This window comes from Crinia signifera, chromosome 5 (genome assembly GCF_055691185.1).
Source record: "Crinia signifera chromosome 5, ASM5569118v1, whole genome shotgun sequence".
Classification (NCBI taxonomy): Eukaryota; Metazoa; Chordata; class Amphibia; order Anura; family Myobatrachidae; genus Crinia; species Crinia signifera.
In genome coordinates, this window is record NC_139221.1 from 99,253,720 (window position 1) to 99,272,973 (window position 19,254).

A 19,254-nucleotide genomic window follows, 5' to 3' on the forward strand; every position below is an offset into this window, starting at 1 on the left:
TTCCATATATGGAGATATTGTGAAAAGAGATTGTGAACGTTAGAAGCATTGGTGTGTAATTTAAAATGACTTATAGCCAAATGTAGATGAGCCCCAAAGCAGTTAGTAAGATATACTATACTTGATAAAGTGCTGGGAAATGGTGCTGATAATTCAATATAAATGTATCTTTCTCTCATTCCTGTTTTCCCCAAAAATGTAACAGTGTAACGTGGCCTAGGTGAAATGAGGGAGATTGCTAGACTAATGAGGGAGAGAGGGAGATTGCTGTTATTTCAGGGAGTCACAAGAGAAAGGGGATGGTAGGATGCGCTAAATAGATGATATAACAGTAATTATGTATAAAAAGAATTCTGGTCAGGTGTGAGAAAAGGGAATACACAATTTATTAAACAACACAATAAAAAAAACACAATAAAAAAAACACAGTGTGGTACATAGTATTAAAAATGGTTTAGGACAGAAGGTTAATAGTCACCCATTCGGATATCCTTGTGCCAGTCCTTGCGAGGAAAAACCCCAGAGGGTATCACTTGTATATTTATCTTCGGAAACAAAATTTGTAATCCAATTGGTAGATACTCCTGGGAGTAAAGAGGATATTTGGGAGATTCCACACCAAGATACCGGGTCTTTTAGGAGGTGGTGTGCCTCCAGAAGATTTTCGTATGCCTCGGATGGTGATGGTATGACAAGTGGGAGTATTCCGGTGTCTTCCACAACAAAGTTCCGGGTCTTAAGGAGGTGGCGTGCCTCCAGGAGATTCTATGTGCCACGGATAGAGGTGGTGTGACCAGTCCACTTTGTTATCCCAATAATTTAGTGATGAGCCACTTACGAGTGGGGTTCTATGGATTTTTATAGATATGAACGCTGGCAAGGGTAGTAGCTGGCAAGGGTGAAGATAGCCAAGGGTCCTATTTAGGGTAATCACCAACGCGTTTCGCTTGCTACAGCAGCTTTTTCAAGGTGGAAAAAGCTGCTGTAGCCAGCGAAACGCGTTGGTGATTACCCTAAATAGGACCCTTGGCTATCTTCACCCTTGCCAGCTACTACCCTTGCCAGCGTTCATATCTATAAAAATCCATAGAACCCCACTCGTAAGTGGCTCATCACTAAATTATTGGGATAACAAAGTGGACTGGTCACACCACCTCTATCCGTGGCACATAGAATCTCCTGGAGGCACGCCACCTCCTTAAGACCCGGAACTTTGTTGTGGAAGACACCGGAATACTCCCACTTGTCATACCATCACCATCCGAGGCATACGAAAATCTTCTGGAGGCACACCACCTCCTAAAAGACCCGGTATCTTGGTGTGGAATCTCCCAAATATCCTCTTTACTCCCAGGAGTATCTACCAATTGGATTACAAATTTTGTTTCCGAAGATAAATATACAAGTGATACCCTCTGGGGTTTTTCCTCGCAAGGACTGGCACAAGGATATCCGAATGGGTGACTATTAACCTTCTGTCCTAAACCATTTTTAATACTATGTACCACACTGTGGTTTTTTTATTGTGTTTTTTTTTATTGTGTTGTTTAATAAATTGTGTATTCCCTTTTCTCACACCTGACCAGAATTCTTTTTATACATAATTACTGTTATATCATCTATTTAGCGCATCCTACCATCCCCTTTCTCTTGTGCATACTGTATCGGAGGTGACTCCTCCTTTTTCCTGGATTGCTGCTTCTGGCCAAGCACACCCATACCAAGCGCCTTTTTAATATAGTCTATCTATATTTACTTCTTTTTTTATTTCAGGGAGTCTCCTGCAGAATGAAGGAGGGTAGGCAGCTATGATTTGCAACCACTGAATTTGCAACATGGTTTGTCCCAGATACAGTTACCTACTTTTTTGGCTTTGGGCCTGATTCTGATGTGGTTGTTTTTGCACAGTCGCAAGGAAGCAGCTGTGCTATATACTGTACAACAAGTAAACTAATTATGTGGGTAGCTTTGGTAGAAAATATACATCTCCTGCCAGAATCTGCGATATAAGATACAGCATTAGATCGCGTGATGGTCGCTGCCCCCGGACAGTCTGCGTAAGAAGAAGCTTACTCTTCTAAGTCCTCTGCTAGGTCCAGGAAGTTTGTGTCTGATGTTGCAGACCCTATAATTGGCACACCAATAAAAAAGGGGGGTCGCGGTGGCCACCCGCCAATCACACACTGGCTAGAGGGAGGACGGCAAGTCACACAAGGAACTATAAATGTGTTGGTCAGCCCATTCTAAACATAAGTCTGGACACTACTAGATTTGGGTGGCGTTTTACTTCAAAGTGAGATCTACATTATATTGCAGTGTAAAAATAAAGCAGTCAGTATTTCCCCTGCATAGAAAGAAAATAACTCACCCAAATCTAATTCTCTCTCTCTGCACATGTTACATCTGCCCAAGCCCCCCCCCCCCTGCAGTGCACATGGTTTTGTACATTTGAGAAGGAATTTGCCTTTGCGAGTGAACCAGAATAAGGCCCAATGTGTAGATAAATATTCAGACTGTTTTGGATTAGGAAAATGTTCTGTTTTAATGATAGTATGATTAGAGGCTAAGCATTATACTCCTAAATAAATTTATTGACAGTATGTTAGCTGCATACCGCTAATTTCTTATGATTATGGCTATTATTGTTGTTAATTTGTAAGATGCTTCCGTGCTCCACATAACTGAATAGTAGGGAAATTAGAGCATACATAAAACAAGGCAAACAGGGGAAGTTCTATTTTAGATGGGATGTAGCTATGGAAAACCAATCAGATTCTATCTATCATCTTCTAGAAGGTTGTAAATAAGTAAGAACTAGATTCTGATGATAAGTTGCCCAACATCCATATGTTGTGACATAGAGCTCCCATTTTAGTAAATTTCCCCCATACAAGAAATACTTTAAGATAGGATCAGCCTGCTTCTATTGCCCCCCCCCCCCCCCTCTCTGGCAGTGCATGTCTACTGCACAGGTGCAGGTCTCCTGGAACATGGCACCCCCACCACATTCCAGGGACTCCTCTATTGTGCAAGCACAAAGCACAGGTAAATGATCATGGCATCCATTAGAACCAGTGATTTTTGCCACTGGGCAGCCAGTGCCAGACCGTCGTAAAAGTTAGTATATGTGTTAGTGTATGATCTGTGGCCCCCTGAACCAATGGGCCCATGTGCATGTTGCACCCATTATAGATATGAAAGTGGAGTCCCTTTAAGTGAGAAAACCCAGGTTTCAAAGGGCAGATCTGAGACCAGAGGAGTATGGCAAAAGTTGGGTACACACTGGGTGATATGCCATCTGGTCAGAAGGATTGGACCAACATATTGTGCATATTACTCATTGTGTATTCACGATATGTGCGCTCCCGAGGTGACTTGCACCACTAGATTTTATGAACTGCACTGTGCACATTGCACCACCCACCAATCTCCAACCCATTTCACCATCTTCACTGTGCCCTACCCCCACTGTGTGATGGTGCAAACTCTGCACGAGTGTAAAAGTAAATGCTAAAAGTATATTACCTTGTTTGTATACAATATCATAATGTAGTAAAGTGTCATATACTGTACACAGGAGAGAATATTGTCTTGACATTTATCCGAGGCATCACCGTGTGATACCTGGTACTCACTCTGCATCATATTTGCCCCACCCACTGGAGGCATGGCCACCCAAAAAGGGGACGTGACCTCATGATGTCTCTTTTGCATCACTCTGGGTGCAGTAGCGTCACCCGTCTTGTGACACTTCTGCAGTTACTCAGATACTAATACCATATTTTCAATGCTTAATGTAATATGGCTGAAATATACCCAAAATGGCAAAAGAAAAGGCTGTAAAATGTATTCTACCTTGTACCTGATCCCTAAAAGAGCCACACATCAATGTAATGAGCAGAGCTAGGTGGTTACAGGCATTATGGGGTACATTTTTAGAGTTGCTCTAAACGTCTTAATAGTTAGTTTGGATGGAATCATGAAAAAGTCTGTATAATATTTAGCGATTTTTCCTATAAATCTTATAAAATAGGATGCTTAGCTATGTGTAACTATATCCTAGGAAAATAGAACTACAGTATATACAGGGTGGTACCGGAGGCAATGTGACCAGTGAAGCAAACCAGAGCACAAAGCTGTGGGGGGCAAGATGACTGTTGCCTGGCAACACCAGTGTCCATCTTGTGAAATGCCGTGAGAGAGAGGCACCCACCGGTCTGGAGAGGTGAGTTCTTAGGATGCGGCTAATTTCCTGCTGCCTTTTTAGTGCAGTGATGTGGTGTGGAACTGGTCATGTCTTTAAAACATAAAATGTGCTTAAAAAAGGACAGATAAAACATAAAAGTCATTGGGTGAAATTTACTAAGATGTGTATTCTACTTCACATGTGATGTTGCTATGGGCAACCAATCATATCCTGTCTACTATCTTCTAGAGGCTGCTAAATAAATAAGAAGTAGATTCTGATTGGTTGCCCATAGCAACATCACATGTGAAGTCAGGGTCGGTGCTAGGTTTCTTGGCACCCTAGGCAAATATTCGGCATTATGCGCCCCCCTCCCCCCCTACCATTTTTCATACTCACCTGGTCCCCCTGGTATCCATCTTCAGAGGCATTACTGATCCCAATGATGCATTGCACAGGTGTTGTCATGATGTCATCTATGCAAAGAATCATAGGGAATGGGGATGCCTCTCAGGATGGATGCTGGTGATGCTACAAGCGAGTATAAAAAAAATCTATATATACCCAAATCTACCAGCAAATGGGATGCCGGCGGCCAGAATACTGATGCCAGCATCCTGATACAGGGAATTCTGTCCCTCCCTGCAGCCTAACCCTAACTCTCCTGCCCTGCAGCCTAAACCTAAGTCCCCTAGTAGTGTCTAAACCTAACCCTCACCTCCCCTGGCTTAACCTGACAATTGGGATTCTTGGTCTTTGGGCCACGGGTCAGGATGCCGACGTTGGTATCCCGACTGCTGACATCCCGACAGCTGGGATGTTAACACTGCATCCAATCCCATATATTTTAGTGTATATGTGTATGAAGCTAGTCAAGGTGGGGGGCAGACACAGAGTGGAAGAGGGCAGGGGGTGATAGTTTTAAACACACGCACCCAGGGAGGTTACACACTGGGGGGTGGGTGGGTACAGGGCTCCCTTGGCACTTACCAATCTGTGGGGTAAACTTCAGCCTGCAGACTGTCAGTGAGTCGAGCCCGCTGACCCAGGCACACCATTGCACTTCAGGACTCATCCCTGTGCGGAAGCAGGTGTCAGGCGTGCTGGTTCTGCTGAGCGGGAGAAGGCAGCCGGGCTGAGCGTTCCGGCATCCGAGGGGAGGGGGTTGCGCTGGGCTACTGTTGCTGTGTGGGGAAGCAGGATGCAGGCATAGCACTGCTTCCCCTCATGGTGCGGCCGCGGCTGCTGGAGGAGGGAGCGAGGTGCTGGGTGGGAGGAGAGGCTGGCTGAGAGCTTCGGCATCCAGGTGGCTGACGGCGGGCTGCTGTGGGTGTCACTGTCTATATTGCAGTGAAATTCTTCCTCTGAGGCCAGAGACAGACTGCGCGGCAGGAAGCAGAGGACGCCGATTTGAAGCGTCATTGACATTGTCCTTCCCCGCTGTGCATCTACATTGTTAGGGAGCAGGGAAGGTGCGCTAAAATAACATCCTCCTGTTTGCCTCCCAGCTTCCACAGCCAGCAGCAATGTAGATAGATGGCGCGGGCGGCTGCAGGCTGTGGGTGGGCGGGCATTGCCGGCAACTGAGCTCAACCGAGCTATCAAAATGTTAAAACAACCGATCGTCAGCAGTGTGCAGTGCCGCCCTCAATGACCGGCGCCCTAGGCAGTTGCCTAGGGCTGCCTAGTGGTGGCTCCGGCCCTGTGTGAAGTAGAATACACATCTTAGTAAATTTCCCCCATTGTTGGTGAAACTGTTTGAGAGATGGATGCAGTTCATATGGCTGCTTCATTTTTGGATGCAGCAACATGTCCTATGAAAATAGACGCCTCCACCCGTATGCATGTGAAATAAACTGCTCGTGAGAATAACACAACTTTAATCACTCAGCTAATGCACCATCATGCCTGTACCCAGCCCCCTGTCTTACCCCCCCCCCTCCTCCCCTCCCCTCTACTTTTGTTTAATAAATGTTAAGACTTTCTGTACTAGCAAAATATACAGTTTTCTGATTGTTACTATGTGATACATGTATGACAAATAGTTACACTTCCTATCATTTTGTACTTGTGATATGTGAAATGCATGTACCTATGTCTCCCCTGTTATTTGAAAAATCTAAAATAAAGAATCTATAAAAAAAAGAAAATAGACGCCTCCTGCCTGATTCTAGGTTCCCTTCTTGCATCCTAAGCCATGGCATCGGATCACTCTGTGAAAACATTGTCCATCTAAGCCTGAGGCTACTCAAACTGGCTGTCGCAGCTCTGTACCCAAGGTTTGGATATCTGTATTTGATGACAATGACTGTGACCCTCGCAAATAAATGGGGTGGCACACCCCAGTTTTTGGGAATGCTGGCAATCTCTGCCCCCAGCACACAGCCACAGCCTGTCAATCAGCCTGTGGCTTTGGGAAACTGCAAGAGATCTCACAGTAAAAGAGCAGCGAATGTGCAGTATTTGCTGATCTACAAACCCTTGGGTGTGCATACTGCTGTGAATCAGGCCCAATTTTCATATTACTTGACTTTTCCAAGTAGGCAGAGTGCAGTTACCCTATGCAGCATTTCCCGAACAGATGCCCCAGGGGCTGCTTAATGAAGCATTTTGTGAGAGTCAGTATCACATAATAATTGGCTAGATTTTATACTAATCCTCTTTACCAGTTTACATATCAAAATGAACAGATAAAGCTGAGGTTTCGATGATCACAGAATTATATTTATTATTGATATTATACAATGCCTCCACTTCAATATTGGGTTAGATATGGTTCACTAGATCTACAGTAAAAGATGGACAGTCAATATGTCGTCCCCAAATGGTCCGCAGGATCAAAAGGTTGACCAGGTCAAAATGTCGACATGAAAATGATCGTAACAAAAATGGTCAGCACAAGGTTTTAGTGTTATTTTGTATGTTTCACCATGACTGAACCAATGTAGTGGAAATGTATCCTCGCGGGCTCATTTCACATGGCCAAGGAAACTGTTCCCAATAGTAGTCCACATGGTTGAAATATTATGAATAATTTGCAGATGTGGGTAGCCCGTTGTCATATCCACCTTTTCAACCTGTTGACCTTATACACGGTCTATTTTACCTGTTGACCTTTTGACCGTCAACCTTTTGACCCTGTCAAACTTTTGTACATTGATCTACTGTGTGTCTATCTTTTTACTACAGCTCTATCAACCGGAAGCAAGGGGTAATCACAGAGCCTGAGGCAATGAAGGGAGATTTTAAAACTTAGTACCATTTTATTAAAACCACTTGTATATATGGCATATATGGAGCTTACTTTAAAAAATATATATATATATTTCAGACATCAAAAGTTTTTATTACCATTAAGGCATACAATATTACATACAAAGATATATATATATGTAGTAAAACATGCAGATATACATTTAACGTGTAGTACTCCCACAGGCAGGGAAATATACTTTGGGGCATGTTGAGTATATGTTACATATATTCGAAATGTATATTTCCCTGCTTTCCTCACTGACAAAGTATTTGTCAGTGAAGTCATTTCAAATTATCTGTGTTGAGAACTTAATGCCCAAGTGATATAATTGCAAAAACCTTTTAATACAAACAGCAGCAAAAGGTAATAAAATAACAATGCAAAACATACCTAAAAAAACTTTATCCAGAGAATATGATACGTCCCACCCCTTGTTATTGTTTCTACTATTCCAAAAGTTTTCTCAAGAAAATTTCCAAAATTCTGTTATGACAGTGCCCCTCCAATGTAACAGATGCTGACATGTGCAATGGCATATCATTGGGAATGACCCTAGGCACACATATTTTCACAATCATTTTTCCTCTCTCTGTACCCTGTCTGCTTTGACAACTTAATTACCTGCCCAGAGTATTTCCGTACATTATTGGCAACATCATGAAACTAATAATATTATTAGCATAGTAAAATTATAAATATTGTAAATAAATATACGTAAATAAATCATTTATATTTAAAATCATATATGTAGGATTGCATTTTAAACACCATTATTGGGACATGCATATGTTGCGATATTAGGCTGTTTAGATCACTTAGAAATTAAGCACAAATCGCTCCATGTGTACAACTCATAGCCAGGGGCGGATTGGCCCACCGGGAGACCGGGCCATTTCCTGGTGGGCCGGAACTGATTTGGCCGCTTTTTCCCTGTCTGGACCACCGATTTCCCCTGGCTGGTCCGTGGGCCTCGGACTGCACTACCACAGCGGTTAGTGCCCACAGTCAATATGGCTGTCTTTCGGGACTGAGCGGCTTCAGCGTGCGTGGCCTCGAGCAGCGTTTCACCGTAGCCAGGTAAGTGACGCCCCACCCCCCCACACCCCCAGTCAGCTCATTACCATGACGAACCCTCCCTGTCGCTCATTACCGTGACAACCGCTCATTACCGCTCATTGCTTAGCAAAAACAATTAGCACAAATCTCTGCATGTCTATGTGCTCCCCATGGGAGATCTGGACACCAGGAAATCGCCTACCCTAAATAGCTTAGCAAAATTGCTGGTACTTGTTTAGTTTCGCAGCGTCTCTGTCGCTGCAGCGTCTGTGTCCCGTTGCGGGGCACGCTTCTCTCGCCCACGCTACGGGCTCGGTGGCTCGCTATGCTCACCACACTATCTAAAATCAACCCCATGCCAACGTGGATAGTGGAGGTATGAACTATTCACGTTGGCATGGACTTTATTTTAGAAAGTTTGCCGAGCGCAGAACCCGGAAGTAGCAGCAAGTACCAAATTGCTTAGCACACATCTCTACGTGTGTATGCCCCACTTAGCACAAAAGGATATCACAAATCTCAACATGTGTGTGCCCCTTTAAAATACTGCAAGTGCCAACTCTGTAACTTGCTACTGTTGCAATATGTTGTTTATCATAATCATGATGTGCTAATGATGTGATATGCAACATAAGGATGCTCACCATCCTGTACTCAGAACCCTTTTCCAGGACTTCTATGAAAATATAAAAACTAACTCGGGCTATTCAATATCCCATCTCCATCAGAAACTACAAAGGAACAACGATACTTTGGCACTTAATAAATAATAAATTGTGACTATTGTTACGCTGCATTTTATTTGCTGTGCGCCAATCACTTAAAAGTATGCAGAACATTCTGTATATTGGAATATGCTTGTCCCGTATTTGGCTCCGTACAGATAATAGATGCTGGGAGAGTGACTGAACAGTATGTGTGATTTATAAGGGGAGTACTGTACACGCCTGCAGCGCTGCATTACTCGCAAGTACAGTGTAGTGGAGCAGCTGAGATGGGTCTATGAAGTGACTGCACCTTGTTAGTACATACCAGTCCTGCCAGTATCTTCCTGCTCTCCTCATCGGTGCACTGGTCGGAAAACATGCTCCGCTGAACAAACAGAAAAGTATTCACAAAAATCCAGCAAGAGCCCCAGAAGAGCAGGAAGAGGAAAGTGTTTTTCTTCCAGATCTTTAACCTCAGCCATTTGACAGTGATCACCCTCATGGTAGGATCAGTAGCCCGGTGCCATAGTCCTGGACCCTGACCGCCTGATGCTGCTGCTTATAGAGAAGACTTCTTATTATCCACGAGAAGCAGCAGCTAGAAAGTAGCAGAGGGGTAGCAGGAAGCCCCCTGCTGGTGGGCACTGGGCAGCCCCTCCTGCTGCTGTAGCATCCCGGCCCTGATCTGCAGTAACCAGCTCTGCCGCTGCTCTCTAGATAAGCACCTGGTCCAATATGACCAGTGCTCCGCGGCTCCGGGTGTGCTGCTGCTGCTGCCAATGCTGATGCATTAGCCACGTAGTTCCGCCCTGTTCTTACTGTATGCTGTCGCCCGTGTCACCCAGAAATCCCACTTCACAGGCTGTCTACTAGGGGGATACAGGGAGCTCCCTCTGAGTCCCTGGCTAGCGCTCCACTGTCTGTATAGCTGGCCGCATTTGTATAGAGATGTCAAGGAGACTGATGGATCAGTGCCCACAGATATCACTCTCCCACAGTGGATGCTGCTATTATGCTATACTGACATATCACACACATTCTGTGTGTCCTGCACAACTGCAAAGTTTCCCCTCACACTACTCGCTGCTGCAAACCCTGCCTGCTGCCATAGAGCAGATCTATTAGCTCGTAGGGATGTTAATGGACTGCTGTGATTATGTATTTAGCATCATTAGTGGTGGCTGCAAAAGCAATTAGTCTACAGATAGAGTATTTTGTGAAACCTCCAATGTGTGAAAATGATATTTGTGCTGAGATTAAATTACATACATATTTCTTCCCAGTAGAAAAAAAAGAATGCTCAGAGTATGCCAAAAGTCTTTGGGGACTAAGGAGAAATTCATAAATATCTAATTTACTTAACTCCTTCACTGCCACTGAGTGCTACTGAACATCACATTATAGTATTGCTATCTAGCAATCTCATAAGCAATGCTAGCATATATGCTTATAAATATATGTATAAACATACACATAGAGGCGCTTTAAGAGAGAAGGGGGCTGTGTGCAGGTTTAGGTTCTGCCCTCTCCTCTTCAGCAGTGAAGTAGACTGTGGCATTGTGCCAGAGTCTACTGTGCATGCGCAGGTCTCCAGGAACATGGCGCCCACGCTGCACTTCCAGGGACACCTCTATTGTGCATGCGCAAATCAACAGAAAATGGCAGGGGTGGCCATTTTCCCAGTGATTTATGCCGCTGCACAGCCAGCACCAGAAAAAAGGCATAGTGAGTATAATTAAATGGCAGTAGGGTGTGCCGTGTGTGCACCACACACCTTGCACCTATTATAGATACACCAGTGCACACACACATTTATAATACTAAGCTATTGTATGCTATTCTACTTTCTAAGTACCCAACTCAACAGATATCCTATATTATAAAAGTCTAATGGGGCCTACACAGGGGGTGATTTCAGGGCATTTTCTAAGCGATCTAACTAGATCGCTTAAAAAAATGCACCTAGATCGCTCCGTGTGTAGGGGCCATAGCAATAGCGATGCACCTTCCCAACATGTTTCACCCAGCGATTAATATCCACCATGCTGGATAAATCTAGTTAATCGCCGGTCGGGGCCAGTGTTCTCACAGGAGAACACTGACAGACAGATTGCTGAGCACACATAGTGGGAGAGCAGGAGCAAGGAGGAATAGTGGGAGATGGGAGAGCAGGAAAAAGGGGGACTAGTGGGAGATGGGAGAGCAGGGGAGGGGCAAAATAGTGAGAGAGCAGCAGGTAGAGGAGGAATAGTGGGAGATAGGAGAGAGGAGGAATAGTGGGAGACGGGAGAGAGGAGGAATGATAACAGAGCCAGGGGGAGAGGAGGAATAATGGGAGATTGGAGAGCAGGAGAGAGGAGGGATAGTGGGAGAGCAGGAGAGAGAGAAGAAATAGTGGGAGATGGGAGAGTAGGGAAGGGGAGGAATAGTGGGAGATGGAAGAGCGGGACAGAGTGGAGGAATAGTGGGAGAGCAAGAGAGGGGGAATAGTGGGAGACGGGAGAGCAGGAGAGGGGAGAAATAGTGGGAGAGCAGCAGTGAGAGGAGGGATAGTGGGAGATGGGAGAGCAGGAAAGACAGAGGAGGAATAGTGGAAGAGCAGGAGAGAGAGGAGGAATAATGGGAGAGCAGAAGAGAGAGGAGGAATAGTGGGAGATGGAAGAGCAGGAGAGAGGAATAGTGGGAGAGCAGGAGAGAGAGGAGGAATAGTAGGAGATAGAAGAGCAGAACAGATTGGCGGAATAGTGGGATATGGGAGAGAGGAGGAATAGTGGGAGATGGGAGAGAGGAGGAATGATGAGAGAGCCAGGGGAGAGAGGAGGAATAGTGGTGTCAGGACCACCATCTCAGCTACCCTGGCTCCCTGTGCTGTCCTGGTCCCACAGACCCTCGTGTCGTGGCGCTCACCTCCGCTGCTGATACCCATGCCGGCTGTCTGGGTTCTGTCACTCTGTCACCGCCAGGTGACAGTTGTGGTGTGCAGTCTCCTGCTGTGCGGGCTCCGGGTGGCGTGAGGCACGAGCCGCCATGATGGTGTCCGTATCATGTTAGGCCTCAGGCTGCAGCGCCTCCGCGTATGTTCTCCGCCGGCTGGTTTCTGTTGCCGCAGATGGCGGCGGCCATCTTCCTGGTTTCCACAGCCTATGCTGCGCGGCTCCAAGTGTGATGTCACACGCGCAGCCAATCACCGCTTAGCTCAACCCTTAAATACAGACTAGCCGGGCCAGACCGGCAGTCAGTACAATGATGTCCACCCGTTAGCATCATTGGACATTCCTGGCTATCCCTGTAGTATCCACTACAGGCATCTATTGTCTTTTGGTAAAAGTCTATCCTGATCTCCTGCTGATCGTCTAGTGCTCCACCATATCGTCCACGGTAATCCTCTGCCGCCTATTAGGACAAGGTTAACCCCCCAAAGGGTGTCATCTTCATCCTCGCCTCCTGACGGTTATTATCCGTGGTCCGCATCCCTGGTTCTGCAGCTACGATCTCATTCAGCACAGATTTCAACTGGACTTCATCTTGTTCTCATTCCCTTCTTCATCCAATCATCCAATTCTTCATCCAATCATCTAATTCTTAATCCAATCATCCAATCTTTCATCCAATCATCCAATCTTTCATTCAATCATCCAACCTTCCAATCATCCAATCATTCAACTTCTCAATCATCTTCAAGCTCTTCAATAAGTATTGTTTATTATTGTCTTCTTCCAATTTATCAATATCTACAGTAATTCATTGTGCCATCATTCATATCTTGTACCGCAGTATCTTCATTAAAAAAGGTTTAATTTTATTCAATTGCTTCACTCCAGTCTGTCGTTCATGCAATAGCCCTACATTAAAGCACCCAGCCTCCGTTACACTCCGGCTGGTGCTTCACGAAACGTGACAAGTGGGAGATGGGAAAGCAGGAGAGGGGAGGAATAGTGGGAGAGCAGGAGACGGAGGAGGAATAGTGAGAGATGGGAGAGCATGAGAGGGGAGCAATAGTAGGAGAGAGGAGGAATAGTGGGAGATGGGAGAGCGGGAGAGAGAGGAGATATATATGTATTTATGGTGATTGGTAAATATCACTTTTGTATCTAGCAGCCCTCCTAGTCATAGAGCGCAACAGATTGCACTTTGATTTATGATACATTTAATTTTGTTGTGTATATATAATATGTGCTAAATGCCTTACACTAGGGAGCGACACGCTGTGCATTCATAACCGTTGCAACTGTGACTCTGCTTTCAAATTCACTTTTCCTTCCTCTATAAGCCTGCTCCTAGATTCCCATTGGCCAGTTTCACATGAGCCTAGGGATGGATTTATAGAGGAAGGGATGGGCTTATAGAGGAAGGAAAAGTGAAGTCAAATGCTGTGTCATCATTTTGTCAGGCATCATGAATTGACTTTTGCACATTAAAAGAACCAATTAAAGAGAGCGCATGTATACCAATGTATAAAGTTTTATTAAAAGGCAATAATTAAAAATACATTTAATAATATCAACCTTGTAATGAACTATTAGGTATAGAGTGCCCCTTAGGCAAAAAGTCCCTTTGGCAATTAGCAATGTCCCAAGACCTGTGTTATCACACAGTCTCTAATTTTACATCAGGTGGAAGAGATCATATTGGATGGTCTGTATCCCCATCTCATGTCATAGTGAAGACTAATCACTTCCTGATTTCTGATGGTTTATTACCATGTACTGTACCATATAATGCCAAAGAGAATATTCAATTCTTAGATTACCTTAGATTATATTGTCCGAAACTAATAAGATTATAATAATCACATTAATCTTACAGGAAGCATTCAGTTCCTTAATGCATTCATTTGTTCAGTAGACTGAGCAACTTTATCTTCCTTGTCTAGCTCAGATGTCAATAGTTGCTCTTTGAAATGCATCCAGAAAGAATCATGGTCTAATTAAAAAATGCAATTTAACAAGCTAAATTCAATTGCAAGTTTTAATCAACATGACAATCTTTAGCATAACACTCTACAGACATATAAGTGTTAACAAGGCATAAAGCAAAAAGTAAAAAAAAACACCCACTGACCTCAGCAAAACATCTTTAGTGAGCAGATCCAGGAAAACAGAATGTCGACCTGCTTACTCTGCAACCTTCTTTCTGGGATCTTGGTCTATTCAATGAAAAAAAAAGCCTTAATATATAAATAAATGCATATGATATATACAGTACAATGCATATTCTGAATAAATCTTGAACACACTAAATGATATACTGTACATACATTATTTCCATGTTTTCTAGAAATCCCCACCTTCATTTATTCTATTACAAAAACACATGTGCTTCAGCCGAGTCTTGGAAACAAGTGGAAGACGAAGTTGCAGCAGACATTGTTCAGGTCCAAAATGTTGGAGAAGAATTTAAGTTGGAAGAAAGTTTTTCCTTACTTCCTCCCTGAAGACACGTTTGTAACCAAAAATGTATTTTTCCTGTTTATTAACTTTGCTTCAATTTTTATGTAAATACCATGCATACATACAGTCTGTTTCTAGTACCGTTCTGACTTATAGTTGTTATAGAACTATTTTGAGAATAGTTTATGTTAACAGTATTTTGTACTAGTTGTAAAGCGCAACGGCATTTGCTGCGCTATATACAGTAAGAAACTGTTCATTAATAAATATTGTCTATTCATTCCGATGTGATAGTTAATGTAATATGTAAGTCCCTTAGTGGACAAAATGCGTCGGGTGTTACCCACGTTCATGTCAATAATTTGTGACATTTACAGAATCATCTAAAAGGACTTCTAAAACGCTAGAAGCCTAGGGATGACCTAGACATTGTGGCTATCACAGAGACATGGTGGAATGAGAACCATGGCTGGGACGTAGCTATACCAGGATACAATTTATTTAGGAAGGACAGAATGGGAAGAATCGGAGGAGGGGTAGCAATGTATGTAAAGAAAAACATAAATGCTACTTTAATACAAAACATTGAAGAACAAACTGAGGCCCTTTGGGTGACCATAGAAATGGGGGAGAAGGACATTATTCGTACTGGGGTCATCTATAGGCCACCAGGCCAGGGGCAGGATTTGGACAAGAGCCTATTGCTTGATGTCACTAAAATGGCTTTAAAGGGAGAAGTCATAATCATGGGAGACTTTAATCTACCTGATGTGAATTGGGAGGAGTCTTTTGCAAGATCATCTACAAGTGGCAAATTTCTAAATTCCCTACAGGGAGCCTCTCTCAAGCAATTGGTGAGGGAGCCTACTCGCAAAGACTCAATATTAGATTTAATACTCACAAATGGTGACAGGATATCAGACATATATGTGGGTGAGAACCTGGGATCCAGTGATCATCAAGCAGTATGGTTTATTATCAAGGCAGGGTCCAACTCCAGTCACACAAAAACTAAGGTGTTGGATTTTAGGAAGGCTGACTTTGCAAAAATGGGGAGATGTTTAAGCGACTCATTAGCGGATTGGATGAACTTGAAAGGAGTGCAGGAGAGGTGGAGAAAATTAAAAAGTGCAATACTAAAGGCAACGGACCTTTGTATCAAAAGGGTTAAGAAAAGTACCAGGAAAAGGAAGCCAGTGTGGTTTACAAAAGAGGTATCAACTAGTGTAAAAGCAAAAAAGATGGCCTTTAGGACATACAAGCAGACTCAAAATAATAATGACAAAGAAGTGTATCTTGCCAGACGCAAAGAGGCTAAGAAAGTGATCAGGCGTGCCAAGGCACAAGCTGAGGAGAAAATGGCTTAGTCGGTAGATAAAGGAAACAAAACTTTTTTTAAGTATATAAGTGAAAGGAGAAAATCAAATGGAGGAATAATAAGACTGCGGACAGACACTGAGAATTTGGTGGAGGCAGAGCCAGAGCCAGATTAAGGTCTAAATGGGCCTGGAGCTGAAAATGATCAAGGGCCTATTTTGCACAATAATAGGGGTTGTGGCCAGCACCTAATAGTGTGGGGGACGTGACCAGTGTTCTGGTTGGGTGGTCTGCTCATGGGTGTGTCTGTATTTATGTAAATGCTTTCAACTAATTATATATGCCTGGAAAAGGCAGGGGGCTGGCATAGGAAAAATGCAGGGAGATATATTGGCGGGTGCCCTCCAAATGTGCACCCGCAGGATGCCGATGTCCTAAGATACTTGCGGGGTGAGGCGGCACTCCAGTCATAAAAAAAATACTGAAAGCTGAAACTTGGTAGACAACATTTCAGCACCTTTTATGTGGTCACCTTAGTTTACCACACCTTATACAAATCATGCAACACAATAGTAACCCCCTTATACTGTATTCGACTCTTACACATTATGACATATGGAATGAGCAAAAATTCACACCAATTGAGCCAAAATTCACACTATGGCACACAGATTGAGTCAAAATTCACGTTATGCCACACAGATTAAGGCAAAATTCACATTTTGCCACATGGATTGAGCCAAAATGCACACTATAACAGGCAAACCAAACAGTGGCCCTCCTGCTGTTGTGAAAATACACATCCCAGCATGCCTTGACATAGTTTTAGCATTCCCTAATAGCAAAACTGTGGCAATGCATGGTGGGACTTGTAGTTTCACAACAGCTGGAGGGCCATAGTTTGGACATGCCTGCACTATACCAAACAGATTGAGCAATAATGCACAATATGCTTCATAAATAGGGACATTGTTTGCCAATGCGCGCATTAAAAATTTACACCATAATGCCCATTGCATGTTAAGCCACACACCATAATGTCCATTACGTATTATGCCAAACACCATAATGCCTATTAAAAATGATGCTACATAAGTGTTGCTTACCTACATGTTCATTGCCAGGGGTTCCATGTTTATTGCCAGGGGTTCCATGCTCATTGCCATGTGGGATTACATGCTCATTGCCAAGGGGGAATACATGTTTGTGGTAGCCGGGCAGAAATGACAGCCATTGACAGCAGGGCCAGATTAAAGCAGGGGCAAAAGGGGTCAGTACCCATGGGCCCCCTCTAGCTAGGGGCCCCCTGTGGTTGGCATGTATTTTTAACAAAAACATTATTATTATTATTATTATTTTTGCTAAAGGTTTGTGCATGGGAGTGGGGTAGTGCTGCAGCTTCATCTATCTGACAATGTGACAATAATTAATGGTGCTGAGCATCGGGAGCTGAGGCACACTGATTGCACAAGTGTGCAGTGCATTACTGGGAGTTGACTAAGCCCCATGACACTTTGCACAAGAGGGCAGAGGCTGAGAGGTTTATGCTGAGCTCTGAGTGGTGGAGCTCATTACATGCTTATCAGGCCTATGGAGGAGCAGCAGCAGCCTAGTCATGGGAGGGTTTTTAATCAGAGGCAGCACTGACACTGTGAGATCTCCTACAGTCCTACAGAGTAAGTAGTTACCCATTGATCAAGTTTATACTGTCTTTACTCTGTGTTTTGACAGTATAATATTCTCTCATGCAGTTTGTGGCCAGTAATGGAAAGTGCAAGGGGATCCCCCTGTCTAAAGTGCCCCGGGTCCCCAGAAGGCTTAATCTGGCACTGATTGACCTCCGGGCAGAGAGCAGGGGGCTGCCCGGCTGTATTCAGAGCACTGCATGTCCCGGCTATTTGAAATAACACCCCTTTCACACCAGAAAATGCAGGGACTTACCCGGGAATATGGTCCCAGGATCATGCTGGGACATTCTCGGACTGGCCCCTTTTACACGAGCCTAATCCCTACATTTTCTGGTGTGAGGGGGAGAGAAAACCACCGCCACCCCCCTTTAAACAAACAGCTATATCTTTGGAACCAACTGACCCATTTACATGTAGGCTTCGAATGATTTTGGTCCCGTGAAACTGGGCCGTTTGGTTCCAGAGAAATCTGAACAGCCATGAAATTACATTTCAGAAATGAAAAAAAAAATTGGTTTACCCACAATATCTCTAGAACCAATGTACCCATATGGACCAGGTATCAGATTAAAGGCCCAGCGATTTGGGTTCGACTGAGATCAACCTCGAGCTTCTGTGATGCCAGAGTGGGAACTGGACAACATTCCAGGTTTGCCTAGCGGTATCTCTGGTTCCCGGGGGGCTAGCGACACGGGGCTGGGCTCGTTGGAAAGCCCTGGCCCTCAGCTACAAAATGGGCCTATTTGTAGAGTGGGCCTGGAGCTGTAGCTCCATCAGGCCCATTGTTAATCCGGCCCTGGGTGGAGGGAGACAAGGCAATTGCAGATCATCTAAATAATTACTTTTGCTCTGTATTCACTATAGAAGGAGAAGGGAAGGGACCACAGTTAAGTTGCAAGGACATTCATAAAAATAAGGTAGATGGAGGTACATTTACTAGGGAGAAAGTCCTAACAGAACTTTCAAGACTGAAAGTGGATAAATCAATGGGGCCAGACGGAGTGCATCCAAGGATACTAAAAGAACTAAAAGATGTGTTGGTAGCGCCATTAACAGATTTATTCAACCAGTCACTAGATACAGGTGCAGTTCCAGAGGACTGGAGATAAGCAAATGTAGTTCCACTGCACAAAAGCGGAAGCAAAGAAGAAGCAAGTAACTACAGACCAGTGAGCCTTACATCAGTAGTAGGGAAAATAATGGAAACACTATTAAAAGAAAGAATAGTGGAATATCTTAAATTAAACAACTTACAGGATCCAAAACAGCATGGTTTTACTGCAGGGAGATCGTGCCAAACAAGTCTCATTGACTTTTTTGACTCCGTGACCAAAATACTAGATGAAGGGGGGGCTGTAGATGTGGCATATCTAGACTTTAGTAAGGCATTTGACACTGTCCCACATCGCAGGCTGCTAAATAAACTTGAAAGTGTGGGATTGGATTATAAAACAATTAAATGGATAAGAACCTGGTTGCAGGATAGGAAACAGACAGTTGTCATAAATGGAGTGCATTCTATGGAGGGACATGTTACCAGTGGAGTACCCCAGGGATCTGTACTTGGACCAGTGCTCTTTAATATCTTTGTTAGTGACATTGCAAATGGTATTGAAGGGAAAGTATGCCTTTTTGCAGATGATACAAAGATATG

At 44.0% G+C, this 19,254-nt stretch overlaps 1 protein-coding gene across 1 annotated transcript in view; it reads right to left on the reverse strand.

Moving 5' to 3' along the window:
* The window catches only part of DIPK1C (divergent protein kinase domain 1C), a 72,145-nt gene extending 61,990 nt beyond the window's left edge, over window positions 1–10,155 (reverse strand). The window contains exon 1 of the mRNA XM_083187745.1: window positions 9,531–10,155. Within this exon, the coding sequence (XP_083043871.1) occupies window positions 9,531–9,707 (177 nt within the window). The 5' untranslated portion in view covers window positions 9,708–10,155. The remainder of the gene's footprint in view (window positions 1–9,530) is intronic.
* Between the last annotated feature and the right edge of the window lie 9,099 nt (window positions 10,156–19,254).